This window comes from Aquarana catesbeiana, unplaced genomic scaffold, assembly GCF_042186555.1.
Source record: "Aquarana catesbeiana isolate 2022-GZ unplaced genomic scaffold, ASM4218655v1 unanchor236, whole genome shotgun sequence".
NCBI classification, from domain to species: Eukaryota; Metazoa; Chordata; class Amphibia; order Anura; family Ranidae; genus Aquarana; species Aquarana catesbeiana.
The window spans coordinates 193,037-208,041 of record NW_027362664.1 but is presented as its reverse complement, the minus strand read 5'-3'; the positions used below and the strand labels follow the sequence as shown (position 1 = coordinate 208,041).

General features: G+C 49.4%; 1 protein-coding gene across 1 annotated transcript in view; it reads left to right on the top strand.

The window, feature by feature from the left end:
• Positions 1-15,005, top strand: part of LOC141121995 (uncharacterized) — a 119,590-nt gene that overhangs the window by 64,204 nt on the left and 40,381 nt on the right. Inside the window, exons 10-13 of the mRNA XM_073611780.1 lie at positions 9,269-9,391; positions 9,592-9,726; positions 9,813-9,936; positions 10,796-11,771. Coding sequence (XP_073467881.1) covers positions 9,269-9,391; positions 9,592-9,726; positions 9,813-9,936; positions 10,796-11,771 — 1,358 coding nt within the window. The remainder of the gene's footprint in view (positions 1-9,268; positions 9,392-9,591; positions 9,727-9,812; positions 9,937-10,795; positions 11,772-15,005) is intronic.

The following is a 15,005-nucleotide window of genomic DNA, read 5'->3' as shown; positions in this document are numbered from 1 at the left end:
CCCCACCGCTGTACCCTCCTGCTCTTCTGTTCTACCTCTGATCCCCTCCTGCACAACTGCCCCACCGCTGTACCCTCCTGCTCTTCTGTTCTACCTCTGATCCCCTCCTGCACAACTGCCCCACCGCTGTACCCTCCTGCTCTTCTATTCCACCTCTGAACCCCTCCTGCACATCTGCCCCACCGCTGTACCTTCCTGCTCCTCTGTTCCACCTCTGAACCCCTCCTGCACAACTGCCCCACCGCTGTACCCTCCTGCTCTTCTGTTCCACCTCTGATCCCCTCCTGCACAATTGCCCCACCGCTGTACCCTCCTGCTCTTCTGTTCCACCTCTGAACCCCTCCTGCACAACTGCCCCACCGCTGTACCCTCCTGCTCTTCTGTTCCACCTCTGAACCCCTCCTGCACAACTGCCCCACCGCTGTACCCTCCTGCTCTTCTGTTCTACCCCTGATCCCCTCCTGCACAACTGCCCCACCGCTGTACCCTCCTGCTCTTCTATTCCACCTCTGAACCCCTCCTGCACATCTGCCCCACCGCTGTACCCTCCTGCTCTTCTGTTCCACCTCTGAACCCCTCCTGCACATCTGCCCCACCGCTGTACCCTCCTGCTCTTCTGTTCCACCTCTGAACCCCTCCTGCACATCTGCCCCACCGCTGTACCCTCCTGCTCTTCTGTTCCACCTCTGAACAACTCCTGCACATCTGCCCCACTGTTGTACCCCCCTGCTCTTCTGTTCCACCTCTGAACCCCTCCTGCACATCTGCCCCACCGCTGTACCCTCCTGCTCTTCTGTTCCACCTCTGAACAACTCCTGCACATCTGCCCCACTGTTGTAACCCCCTGTTCATCTGTCCCACCACTGTAACCCCCTGTTCATCTGTCCCACCACTGTAACCCACTGTTCATCTGTTCCACCACTGTAACCCCCTGCTCATCTGCCCCACCAATACACCTCCTTTCACATCTGCCCCACTGCTCTACCCCCCCCGCTTTTCTGCCCCAACACTGAACCCCCCTGCACATTACCCTCCTGCTCTTCTATTCCACCTCTGAACCCCTCCTGCACAACTGCCCCACCGCTGTACCCTCCTGCTCTTCTGTTCCATCTCTGATCCCCTCCTGCACAACTGCCCCACTGCTGTACCCTCCTGCTCTTCTATTCCACCTCTGATCCCCTCCTGCACATCTTCCCCACCGCTGTACCCTCCTGCTCGTCTATTCCACCTCTGAACCCCTCCTGCACATCTGCCCCACCGCTGTGCCCTCCTGCTCTTCTGTTCCACCTCTGAACAACTCCTGCACATCTGCCCCACTGTTGTACCCCCCTGCTCTTCTGTTCCACCTCTGAACCCACTGTTCATCTGTCGCACCTCTGAACCCCCCTGCACATTACCCTCGTGCTCTTCTGTTCCACCTCTGATCCCCTCCTGCACAACTGCCCCACCGCTGTACCCTCCTGCTCTTCTATTCCACCTCTGAACCCCTCCTGCACATCTTCCCCACCGCTGTAGCCTCCTGCTCTTCTGTTCCACCTCTGAACCCCTCCTGCACAACTGCCCCACCGCTGTACCCTCCTGCTCTTCTGTTCCATCTCTGAACCCCTCCTGCACAACTGCCCCACCGCTGTACCCTCCTGCTCTTCTGTTCCACCTCTGAACCCCTCCTGCACATCTGCCCCACCGCTGTACCCTCCTGCTCTTCTATTCCACCTCTGATTCCCTCCTGCACATCTGCCCCACCGCTGTACCCTCCTGCTCTTCTGTTCCACCTCTGATCCCCTCCTGCTCAACTGCCCCACCGCTGTACCCTCCTGCTCTTCTATTCCACCTCTGAACCCCTCCTGCACAACTGCCCCACCGCTGTACCCTCCTGCTCTTCTGTTCCACCTCTGATCCCCTCCTGCACAACTGCCCCACCGCTGTACCCTCCTGCTCTTCTGTTCCACCTCTGAACCCCTCCTGCACAACTGCCCCACCGCTGTACCCTCCTGCTCTTCTGTTCCACCTCTGAACAACTCCTGCACATCTGCCCCACTGTTGTACCCCCCTGCTCTTCTGTTCCACCTCTGAACCCACTGTTCATCTGTCCCACCACTGTAACCCCCTGTTCATCTGTCCCACCACTGTAACCCCCTGCTCATCTGTCCCACCACTGTAACCCCCTGCTCATCTGTCCCACCACTGTAACCCCCTGCTCATCTGTCCCACCACTGTAACCCCCTGCTCATCTGCCCCACCAATACACCTCCTTTCACATCTGCCCCACTGCTCTACCCCCCCCCCCGCTTTTCTGCCCCAACACTGAACCCCCCTGCACATTACCCTCCTGCTCTTCTATTCCACCTCTGAACCCCTCCTGCACAACTGCCCCACCGCTGTACCCTCCTGCTCGTCTATTCCACCTCTGAACCCCTCCTGCACATCTGCCCCACCGCTGTACCCTCCTGCTCTTCTGTTCCACCTCTGAACAACTCCTGCACATCTGCCCCACTGTTGTACCCTCCTGCTCTTCTGTTCCACCTCTGAACCCACTGTTCATCTGTCGCACCTCTGAACCCCCCTGCACATTACCCTCGTGCTCTTCTGTTCCACCTCTGATCCCCTCCTGCACAACTGCCCCACCGCTGTACCCTCCTGCTCTTCTATTCCACCTCTGAACCCCTCCTGCACATCTTCCCCACCGCTGTAGCCTCCTGCTCTTCTGTTCCACCTCTGAACCCCTCCTGCACAACTGCCCCACCGCTGTACCCTCCTGCTCTTCTGTTCCACCTCTGAACCCCTCCTGCACAACTGCCCCACCGCTGTACCCTCCTGCTCTTCTGTTCCACCTCTGAACCCCCCCTGCACATCTGCCCCACCGCTGTACCCTCCTGCTACTCTGTTCCACCTCTGAACCCCTCCTGCACATCTGCCCCACCGCTGTACCCTTCTGCTCTTCTGTTCCACCTCTGAACCCCTCCTGCACAACTGCCCCACCGCTGTACCCTCCTGCTCTTCTGTTCCACCTCTGAACCCCTCCTGCACATCTGCCCCACCGCTGTACCCTCCTGCTCTTCTGTTCCACCTCTGAACCCCTCCTGCACATCTGCCCCACCGCTGTACCCTTCTGCTCTTCTGTTCCACCTCTGAACCCCTCCTGCACAACTGCCCCACCGCTGTACCCTCCTGCTCTTCTGTTCCACCTCTGAACCCCTCCTGCACATCTGCCCCACCGCTGTACCCTCCTGCTCTTCTGTTCCACCTCTGAACCCCTCCTGCACAACTGCCCCACCGCTGTACCCTCCTGCTACTCTGTTCCAGCACATCTGCCCCACCGCTGTACCCTTCTGCTCTTCTGTTCCACCTCTGAACCCCTCCTGCACAACTGCCCCACCGCTGTACCCTCCTGCTCTTCTGTTCCACCTCTGAACCCCTCCTGCACATCTGCCCCACCGCTGTACCCTTCTGCTCTTCTGTTCCACCTCTGAACCCCTCCTGCACAACTGCCCCACCGCTGTACCCTCCTGCTCTTCTGTTCCACCTCTGAACCCCTCCTGCACATCTGCCCCACCGCTGTACCCTCCTGCTCTTCTGTTCCACCTCTGAACCCCTCCTGCACATCTGCCCCACCGCTGTACCCTCCTGCTCTTCTGTTCCACCTCTGAACCCCTCCTGCACATCTGCCCTACCGCTGTACCTTACTGCTCTTCTCTTCCACCTCTGAACCCCTCCTGCACATCTGCCCCACCGCTGTACCCTCCTGCTCTTCTGTTCCACCTCTGAACCCCTCCTGCACATCTGCCCCACCGCTGTACCCTTCTGCTCTTCTGTTCCACCTCTGAACCCCTCCTGCACAACTGCCCCACCGCTGTACCCTCCTGCTCTTCTGTTCCACCTCTGAACCCCTCCTGCACATCTGCCCCACCGCTGTACCCTCCTGCTCTTCTGTTCCACCTCTGAACCCCTCCTGCACAACTGCCCCACCGCTGTACCCTCCTGCTACTCTGTTCCAGCACATCTGCCCCACCGCTGTACCCTTCTGCTCTTCTGTTCCACCTCTGAACCCCTCCTGCACAACTGCCCCACCGCTGTACCCTCCTGCTCTTCTGTTCCACCTCTGAACCCCTCCTGCACATCTGCCCCACCGCTGTACCCTTCTGCTCTTCTGTTCCACCTCTGAACCCCTCCTGCACAACTGCCCCACCGCTGTACCCTCCTGCTCTTCTGTTCCACCTCTGAACCCCTCCTGCACATCTGCCCCACCGCTGTACCCTCCTGCTCTTCTGTTCCACCTCTGAACCCCTCCTGCACATCTGCCCTACCGCTGTACCTTACTGCTCTTCTCTTCCACCTCTGAACCCCTCCTGCACATCTGCCCCACTGTTGTACCCCCCTGTTCTTCTGTCCAACTGCTGTACCCCCCTGCTCATCTGTCCCACCACTGTACCTCCTGCACATCTGCCCCACCGCTGTACCCCTCCTGCTCATTTTCCCCACCACTGTACCCTCTTCTCATCTATGACTTGCGTGATATGCAGAGGGGTAAAAGGAAGCAGAGATGAGACACATCTACCTGTCCTGGCACACTCATCCTGCTGATCCAACTCTCACAATCCAGCTCACGTGCTTGTATGTGATGTATGGGATGTATGTGATGTATGAGATGTATGTGATGTCACATCACAAGCATCTGAAATGGATGCGCAATGATGAGCTCAGGTCAGGGGTATTTTCTGAAAGCAGTGGGCCTATGTGCAGAATCATAAGTTGGACCCCTGCAACTGAGAAAAAGTGGTTGGGTGTGATTTTCATTACGCTGAATACTGGCTGTGGCTTAAAGGGACACAGAGTGCCGGGGTTCAGTAGTAAGTGATGAAAAGGTTCAGGAATAATTTTAAAAAGTTCACAGAAGCTCAACAGTAATTCCACAAACTGTCATCTGATTGGGGTTTTCTCAATCACAGTGAAATCCCTTCTTTCTGAGATTGGTAGTGGCAACCAAGCAAGTCATCTTCTTCCAGATGGTGGACGGGGCTAGCAGGACTGTGATTGGCTTTGGCAGTGGCCAAGACAGTCCTCCTCCTCCTGGAAACAGGGACCCCCCCAGCAGAACTGCACCCAATCTCTTCCCCATCACAAAAGCGGACTACAGCAAAGTTAGAGAACCAAACAATGTTTCCCATCTTTTACAATGTGTGGGGGCACAGTGCCTCCCCCTCAGTGCAGATGTGGTGTGGGGAATTCTGAAATTGGAATGTATTTGTGTCTCACTGACACTTGCCTGTGCTGCTCTGCTGATGGCGAGGGAGTCGAGCGCCGGCAAAAGAGGCTTTGCGTGCCACTTGCGGCACCAGTGCCGGTGGTTGCCTACCCCTGGGCTAAACAAACAGCACTGACAATAAATATACAAGACAATGACCAAGCTGAGGGGTCTCTGAGGGAAGTAGAGGAGCTGGGGGGGTCTCTGAGGGAAGTCGAGGATCTGAGGGAAGTAGAGGAGCTGAGGGGTCTCTGAGGGAAGTAGAGGAGCTGAGGGGTCTCTGAGGGAAGTAGAGGAGCTGAGGGGTCTCTGAGGGAAGTAGAGGAGCTGCGGGGTCTCTGAGGGAAGTAGAGGAGCTGAGGGGTCTCTGAGGGAAGTAGAGGAGCTGAGGGGTCTCTGAGGGAAGTAGAGGAGCTGAGGGGTCTCTGAGGGAAGTAGAGGAGCTGAGGGGTCTCTGAGGGAAGTAGAGGAGCTGAGGGGTCTCTGAGGGAAGTAGAGGAGCTGAGGGGTCTCTGAGGGAAGTAGAGGAGCTGAGGGGTCTCTGAGGGAAGTAGAGGAGCTGAGGGGTCTCCGAGGGAAGTAGAGGAGCTGAGGGGTCTCCGAGGGAAGTAGAGGAGCTGATGGGTCTCCGAGGGAAGTAGAGGAGCTGAGGGGGTCTCTGAGGGAAGCAGAGGAGCTCAGGGGTCTCTGAGGGAAGCAGAGGAGCTGAGGGGTCTCTGAGGGAAGTAGAGGAGCTGAGGGGTCTCTGAGGAGGTATTGGGACTTAAAGTGGTTGTTAACCCACCAATGTAAATTTACAGTATCCTCTCTGTTTATGTATGTAATGTCTCCACATGTATGTCCCAGCTGAGTCACATCCACCCATAACTGAAAACTGACTTCGCTTTCACTGTGTCTGTGTGCATTTTTGAACGGCGTTGCCTTCACCATCTGTTGCCCTGTCTGCATTTTTATGATGTTTTTTTTGCTCTGTAGTGTCTTACCTAATTTTATGTGCTCTTCTTATCTTTACAACTCTGCCCTCTTGCTAGTCTGACTTTAGATGTGAAAGGTTTGCTTTGTTAGCTAGCAATCCTGATATTAACTCATGATTAATTAACAAACAACCACCCTCACCCTTAACAGTATAAAACCAGAGCACCCTTATGGGGTCAGCATGCTGCTGGGGTTCATTCCTTTAGTGATCCTTTCCTTTAGTGATTCTTTATACAAGTGATATGCACTTCAAGCTCTGCACTTCAGTGATTGCACAAGGTGAACATACATAGCAAACTGCACTGAAAAGTACCAAACAGACTGCAGATGACCCGTCTCTCTATTCATCTCTCCTTCCACTCTGTAACATGCGCTCCCTACCACTTCTGGCAGTTATGTCCTCTTTCCTCTAACCTTCTTTCCTTCACCCCACAGCTTACATATATCACCCTCCTTTATGCCCTCTCCATATTACTGCACTTACCAACTCCTGCTACTTCTACACCCACATGCTGATAAATCCTCCATGATGCTGGGGTATGTCCCTTCATATAAATTGCATTGCATATCACCTCCCTTACCCCTCTGCTTTTTCTAACCTCTGGTGACATATCCCCAAACCCTGGGCCTCCATTATTTAACTGTGCCCAACGCTCCCATCACCCTACACCCTCTGGCAGCAGCCACAATCCATAGAATTTAGTTTCCACTCCTCTTCTTCCCAAATCCAGCCTCCTCTTCTCCTGCTCCCTCTGGAATGCCCGCTCTGTCTGTAACAAACTCCCTGCCCCCCCACGACCTCTTTACAACAAATTCCCTTAACCTTCTTGCCATTACTGAAACCTGGCTTCATGAAACCAACACTGCTTTTCCTGCTTCCCTCTCCCATGGTGGCCTTCTCTGGACTCACTCCTCCAGACCCAGTTGATAGAAGGGAGGTGGAGTGGAAATCCTTTTAGCCCCATGCAGCACCCAACAGGTACTTCACCCACCTCCCTCGCTGACACTCTCCTCTTTAGAGGCACATTGTATTAGTCTGTTTTCTCCCATTTCACTTTTCTGAAATCCCAGAAATCATTCTCGATGACTTCAAAATCCCTGTTTATGCTAATACTACTGTTACTTCTAAACCTCTCTGTCTAACCTCCTCTCTTGACCTGAAGCAATGGATACATGCTCCTACTCACGCCAATGGTAACACCCGTGACCTTGTATATATATCTATGAATTCTGTGCAACCTCTCCCACTCTCTGATCACCACCTTATTAGGTTCGCTCTCTCACTGTCTTCCACCTCCTTTCCCTCCAACCACCTAACAGTTACCCCTAGAAACCTTCGCCACCTCAACCCTTCTCTTCTCTAATAATGACCACCTCTATTACAAAATCACATCTCTGTCCTGCCCCAACCTAACCATTTCTGTCTACAACAACTCACTGTCATCCTCCCTAGACAAGCTTGCCCCCCCACCACAACACAGAATCAGGCCCCAACCCCTACAATCCTGGCAAATGGATAACACCAGTCTCAAAAAACATAGAAGCACTCTTGAGCACCTGAGAGACTTCTACCAATAGAAAATCTGCCCTCCAAAAATACTAGTCTTGCCTCCTCACTGCCAAGCAGACCTATTTTATCACTTTCATTAACACCTTCTCATCCATTCCCCATCAACTCTTCTCTACCTTTAACTCTCTTCTTCATCATCCACTACCTCCACCCACTAACTCACTCACTGCCCAGGAGATCACCAATCACTTCAAAAATAAGATAGAATTCATGAGAAGATCTCCAATGCCCATATACAGTGGAACACCCCCTCCTCCTCAAAAAACTCCACTCTTTTGGTCTCCATGACTGTACTTTTCGCTGGTTCTCATCCTACCTATCCCACCGCACTTTCAGTGTCACTTATAACTCTACTCCCTCTTCTCTTCCTTTCTCTGTTGGGTTTTCCCAAGGTTCTGTTCTTGGACCTCTCCTATTCTCAGTCTACACCCTTCTCCCTGGGTCAGTTGATTGCCTCCCGTGGCATTCAATACCATTTCTACGCTGATGACACACAAATCTATCTCTCTACCCCTCAGCTCACAACATCTGTCTCCTCACGCATCATCAAATTTACTAACAGACATATCAGCCTGGATACCACACCACTTCCTCAAACTCAACCTATCCAAAACTGATCTCATAATATTTCCTCCCCATGTGCCTCTTCCCCTGACTTCTCTGTCAAAATCAACGGCACAACTATAAACCCACATAAAACCACAACTATGAACCCGTCCCCGCATGCCAAGGTCCTATGTCCCATATGTATTCTCTGTCCACAACTTGCCGCCTCAACCTCCGAAACGTTTCCAAGAAATGTCCCCTTCTAACCAATGACACCACAAAGCTTCTAATTCACTCCCTGGTCACCTTCAACGCTCTTCTCATTGGCTTACCCTTACATAGGCTTACATAGGCTCCTTCCCCCTTCAGTCCATCATGAATGCTGCTGCCAGACTCATCCACCTTACATACTGCTCAGTGTCTTCTACCCCTCTCTGCCAATCCCTCCATTAGCTGCCACTCACCCAACAAGTTAAATTCAAAACACTAACAACTTGCAAAGCCATCCACAACTCAGCTGCCACATATATCACTAACCTAGTCTCAAAATACCAACCAGATTGTTCTCTTTGTTCCTCCTAGGACCTCATGCTCTCTAGCTTTATTTTCTCCATCAGCCCATCCCCCACAGTTATTACTTTTTGTATCACTTGACCCTCCCGCCTAGATTGTAAGCTCTAACAAGCAAGGCCCTCTGATCCCTCCTGTATTGACTTGTATTGTATTTGTACTGTCTGCCCTCATGTTTTAAAGCGCTGCAGAAATTGTTAGCGCTATATAAATCCTGTATAATAATAAATAATAAATGTGTTCCCATGGGGGCAGTAGACCTTAAATGTACAGCAACCCCCCTATTACACCCTCACATCCACATCCTATTATTATGTGACCAACACCATCCAAATAATTCTTACTTTCATTTCCCAAAGTTATCTGTCTACAAGGAGACCTGTATAGATCAAATGATGGCACAAATGAGGATGGAGGAGGACCGGAGTCACATGACTGAGAAGATACTAAACCTCACCCTGGAGATCATCTACCTGCTGACCGGAGAGGTGAGGAGGATTCTGGGAGGTCACATGACATCACTCTTATCTCTATTAATAAAACACAGACCTGACCAGAGAGGTGAGGAAGATTCTGGGAGGTCACATGACATCACTCTTATCTCTATTAATAAAACACAGACCTGACCGGAGAGGTGAGGAGGATTCTGGGATTTTAACATGATATTCCTATTGGTTCTTCAATACAGAGATTTCCTCTTGTGAAGTCAGGTGATCATATGACCATCACAGTGCCTCCATGTGACTCCCTAAAACCTGAGAGACACAACATGGAGAAGATTCTAGAAGTCACCAAGAAGATGATGGAGCTGCTGACAGGAGAGGTGAGCGGTGCTGGGAATTCTGGGACATTATCCAGTAACAGACAAGGGATGTGTCTGGATGGTGACTGTATCATTGTGTGTGTCAGGTTCCTATAAGGTGTCAGGATGTCACTGTCTATTTCTCCATGGAGGAGTGGGAGTATTTAGAAGGACACAAGGATCTCTACAAGGACGTCATGATGGACAATCAGCCGCCCCTCACATCACCGGGTAAGAGGAGACTTTATTGTAAAGGAGAGAGCAGTACGGAGGGTCCACCTAGATCCCCCCATCATCTGATAAACACATAGAAACAATGTATTCAGTCTCATGAGATGGGAGGCAGCGGTGTGGGACCTCTGAAATTTGTCTCATGTAAATATTTCATCTTCCACTGATTACTGAATACCAATATTATGAGTTCTGACCCTTACACTGTATACTCTATGTTGTACATTACATAATTCTGATACTATAAAATCCTAACTGTTGTATCCTATATAATAAGTTGTACATTACATAGGACTTCTTTGACACCCATTTTCTACCAGCTGGACATTTTATATCTGATTGGAGCACATACATTTATAATAATGTGATAAGATCCTCAAACTTTGGAACCTAAAACAGAAAGTGATAATTAGGGAGGAGTCAATAATCCAATGATGGTGGTCTTCAGGATCAGTCCAGTCTTCATCTTGGTTGTCTTCCCCCCATCCTCACTCTCTGACCTCTGGTGGGACTCAGCCCCGCTATTATTCATGACTAAATCATGGACTAAATAAGGAAGTGCAGGACTTCTTGTGTTGGGAAGATGGCAATGAGTGATAGAGGGGGTGGGGACACTTGTCCTATAATCCCCTCATCACTGTCACTCCTATAAAAGACAGTTCTTGTTGTTTCCTCACTCTCTGACTAAGGTCCATGAATAAAGAAATGAACTGGTAGGAGATCAGAGGACCCATTTACTAGTTACCTTGAGGGTGGAATTGTAAGATCCTGAGACAAAGCTGCCTGATGTGGGCGGAGTCCTGGTTTAGGGGAACCAATCTGCTCATGTCTAGTAATAATCTTTTTATTTCTATTTTAGTAGATGGACGGGAGATGAGGAAAACCTCAGAGGATTGTCTCACTTTGTCTCCAGACTGTAAAGTAGAAGATGAGGACATCACACAGTATAGTCCAGGAGAAAACCCGACTACCTCAAATGTCCATCCGGCACCACACAGTGTAGATGGACCATCGTATTCCTCTTATCCTGAGGAACCTCAGACTGTGAGGGACGGTGCCCTCCTTCCAACAGAGAAGAGCTTTTCCTTTACTGAGTGCGGGAAGTGTTTCCATTCTAAATACACTCCTAATAGGCATATAAGATCTCACGCGGGGGAGAAACCGTATTCCTGTCCTAAGTGCGGGAAATGTTTTTCATTGAAGTCCAGTCTTTACAAACATCAGAGATCTCACACGGGGGAGAAACCTTATTCCTGTCCTGAGTGTGGGAAATGTTTTTCAGACAAGTTCAGTCTTTCCAGACATCAGAGATCTCACACAGGGGAAAAGCCGTATTCCTGTCCGGAGCGCGGGAAATGTTTTTCATTGAAGTCTGATCTTTACAAACATCAGAGATCTCACACAGGGGAAAAGCCGTATTCCTGTCCGGAGTGCGGGAAATATTTTTCACGGATGTCTAATCTTTACCAACATCAGAGATCTCACGCAGGGGAGAAACCTTATTCCTGTCCTGAGTGTGGTAAATGTTTTTCACTGAAGTCCAGTCTTTCCAGACATCAGAGATTGCACACGGGGGAGAAGCCACTTTCCTGTCCTGAGTGTGGGAAATGTTTTTCATTGAAGTCCAGTCTTTACAAACATCAGAGATCTCACACGGGGGAGAAACCTTATTCCTGTGCTGAGTGTGGGAAATGTTTTTCAGACAAGTTCAGTCTTTCCAGACATCAGAGATCTCACACAGGGGAAAAGCCGTATTCCTGTCCGGAGTGCGGGAAATGTTTTTCATTGAAGTCTGATCTTTACACACATCAGAGATCTCACACAGGAGAGAAGCCGTATTCCTGTCCAGAGTGCGGGAAATATTTTTCACGGATGTCTAATCTTTACCAACATCAGAGATCTCACGCAGGGGAGAAACCTTATTCCTGTCCTGAGTGTGGTAAATGTTTTTCATTGAAGTCCAGTCTTTACACACATCAGAGATTGCACACGGGGGAGAAGCCGTATTCCTGTCCTGAGTGCAGGAAATGTTTTTCACGGAAGTCCAATCTTTACATACATCAGAGATCTCACACAGGGGAGAAGCCATATTCATGTCCTAAGTGCGGGAAATGTTTTTCAGTGAAGTCCCATCTTTCCACACATCAGAGATCTCACACAGGGGAGAAACCTTATTCCTGTCCTGAGTGTGGTAAGTGTTTTTCACTGAAGTCCAGTCTTTCCAGACATCAGAGATCTCACACGGGGGAGAAGCCACTTTCCTGTCCTGAGTGAGGGAATTGTTCCTCACTGAAGTCCTGTCTTCCTGTACATCAGGGATCCCACACAATCCTCGAGGTGTATTAGTGTTTTGAGTGTGGGAAATGTCTTCTATATGAATGTTGTTGGACATCACAGCTCTCATGTGGGGAAGAAGCACACCCTGATATACACCTCAGATATACTCCATGGCTGATCTTTATCATGTAAGAAACAGTTCATAAGGAGATCAGAGATCACCAAAGACATGGATGAAGTGTTGTACCGTGTTGGCCATTGATAGCAGTAGAAAAATTAAAATTGAGTCATTGCATTTCATTGGCTGATTACATTTTGTGGTGTAAGCTTTTACAAACACTTACAGGTCTATTAAAAAAAATAAATAAGTTAAACGAATGTGACCAGTATTCACGTGGCTGCAGTGGCGGCCCGTCCATTAGGGACGCCCGGGCACTGCCCCCTCTCTCCAGCCACCCACTATATTAGTAATGGATAGATTCATGCATTGCATGAATCTATCCACAGCCACTGCTGCCACCCCCTATTCAGGTGTCCGGCCCCTTTTTGGATGCCGGGCGCTTGAATTACTGTGGCTCAGGTGTATTTTTGAAGCACCTGATTAGAGCCACAGGATTAAAAAAGGTGGACTCGTGGCGCAGAGCATTGTGCTATGAGCCCACCTAGGTGTTACAACACTGATCCTCAATCCGGCCAATCAGAAGCAGGTCTGAGACCTGTTTTCTGATTGGCTGAAAAGAGAAGACTCCGGATTGGCCACCCGTGGAGACGGGGGAAACAGAAGCCAGATCCAGGAGGGAGGAAATAGAGGGAGAGCCGCTGAGAGAGAGCCCGGGAGAGAAGCGCTAAAAGAAAATAACCACTGGCCACTGCTGCCCAGCTGTGATGAATATTGGTCGTGTTTTAGTTAGCCAGATGCAGGCCGCCCCACATACATTTACTGTGGCAGGGCGTCCGCTCTGGGCAGAATCGCGTACCTGTATGTGATTCTGCAGTTCCTGGTCTGGGGCACGCACGCGCATCTCAGCTAACGCGCTCCCGCTGTGATTGGGCACAGCAGGAGCCAATCAGCGGGTCCAGCAAACGCGATATCCATCGGTGCCCGCCAATCATTCAGGACACAGGGAGAATGGCGATGTAAACAATGCAGATCACTGTGAGAAGGGAAGACATTAATCCTGTGTTGGAACACGGATCTCTGCACCTCCCCACACAGTTTGAAAGTACTCCCTAGGTGCACACATTTTACCCTTTGATCGCCCCTGGTGTTAACCCCTTCCCAGCCAGTGTCAGTACAGTGACAGTTATTTTTTTTTTTTTTAAATATTTTTAGCACTGATCACTGTATTAGTGTCACTGGTCCCACAAAAGTTTCACTCAGTGTCCGATTTGTCCACTGCAATGTCGCAGTCCCGCTATAAGTCCCTGATTACCACCATGTCTAGTAAAAAAATAAATAAAAATTCCATAAATATATCCCATAGTTTGTAGACGATATAACTTTTGTACAAACCAATCAATATACACTTATTGCAATTATTTATTTATTTACCAAAAATATGTAGCAGAATACATTATTGGCCTAAATTGATGAAGAAATTCGATTTTTTACATTTTTTTTTTTTGGATAGGTTTTATAGCAGAAAGCAATGTTCTTTTTTCAAAATTGTCGCTCTTTTTTGTTTATAGCACAAAAAAAAACCACAGAGGTGATCAATTACCACCAAAAGAAAGCTCTATTTCTGGGAAAAAAAGAACATCCATTTTATTAGGGTGGCAATGTCGCACGACTGCGCAGTCATCAGTTGAAATAATGTAGTGCCGTATCGCGAAAAATGACCTGGTCATGAAGGGGGGGGGGTAAACCTTCCAGAGCTTAAAGCGGAAGTAAACCCATCCATAAAACTGTTTCATTTCCGGCACGTGCCAGAAATGTAACACTCTCATTGACTGTGCTCTCAACCAAACTGTCAAACCATCCTATGGCTGGTGTCTAAACTGATCACATGTGCAGCATCATGGCAGTTGAAGATTAAACAGAGGCAAAGATGGCAGCTTCCTTGGCTGAAAACGATAGGGGGGGTTTACTTACACTTTAAGCGGTTAAAACACGATTTCATTGGTTCCATCTAGTGGCCATAATGTTGTATTGCGCTATTTTTACTGATTGAGGAATGTCAGGAAAAACATCCTGTTATGGTCACTAGAGGGAGCTGACAATCATAGGAAATCACGGAATTCAATTATGGCCAGAATTTGTAATTCTGGATGAATTTTTGTCCCATTCCTCCAATTAATTCTCTATAAGTAGATCCTTTCATTTTCTTCATCAGACATGGTTTCATACAACTATCTGAGATCATACTCATACACTTATGAGTATAGTACACACTGAAGAATATAAGTTAAAGTGTATGTAAACCCTTGTAACAAAAAAAGGGGGGTGGCAATTTAAATGAGGTGCAGGGCATGCTGTTGACATAAATTGCATTTAATATACCATACTGTATGTGTGCACAAGTAAAATTATATCACAGTATAATAGTAAAGAGCAAATTTGCATAGTCGCAACAGATTCCAAATGCAAATAGAAAAATGAACTCTGGACCTTTTATCTGCTCCTTGTAAATGGCATAATGAGGGAATAACACACACCTGGCCATGGAACAGCTGATCAGCCAATTGTCCCACTACTTTTGGTCCCTTAAAAAGTGGGAGGCACATATACAAACTGTTGTAATACCTACACCATTCACCTGATTTGGATGCAAATACCCTCAAATTAAAGCTGA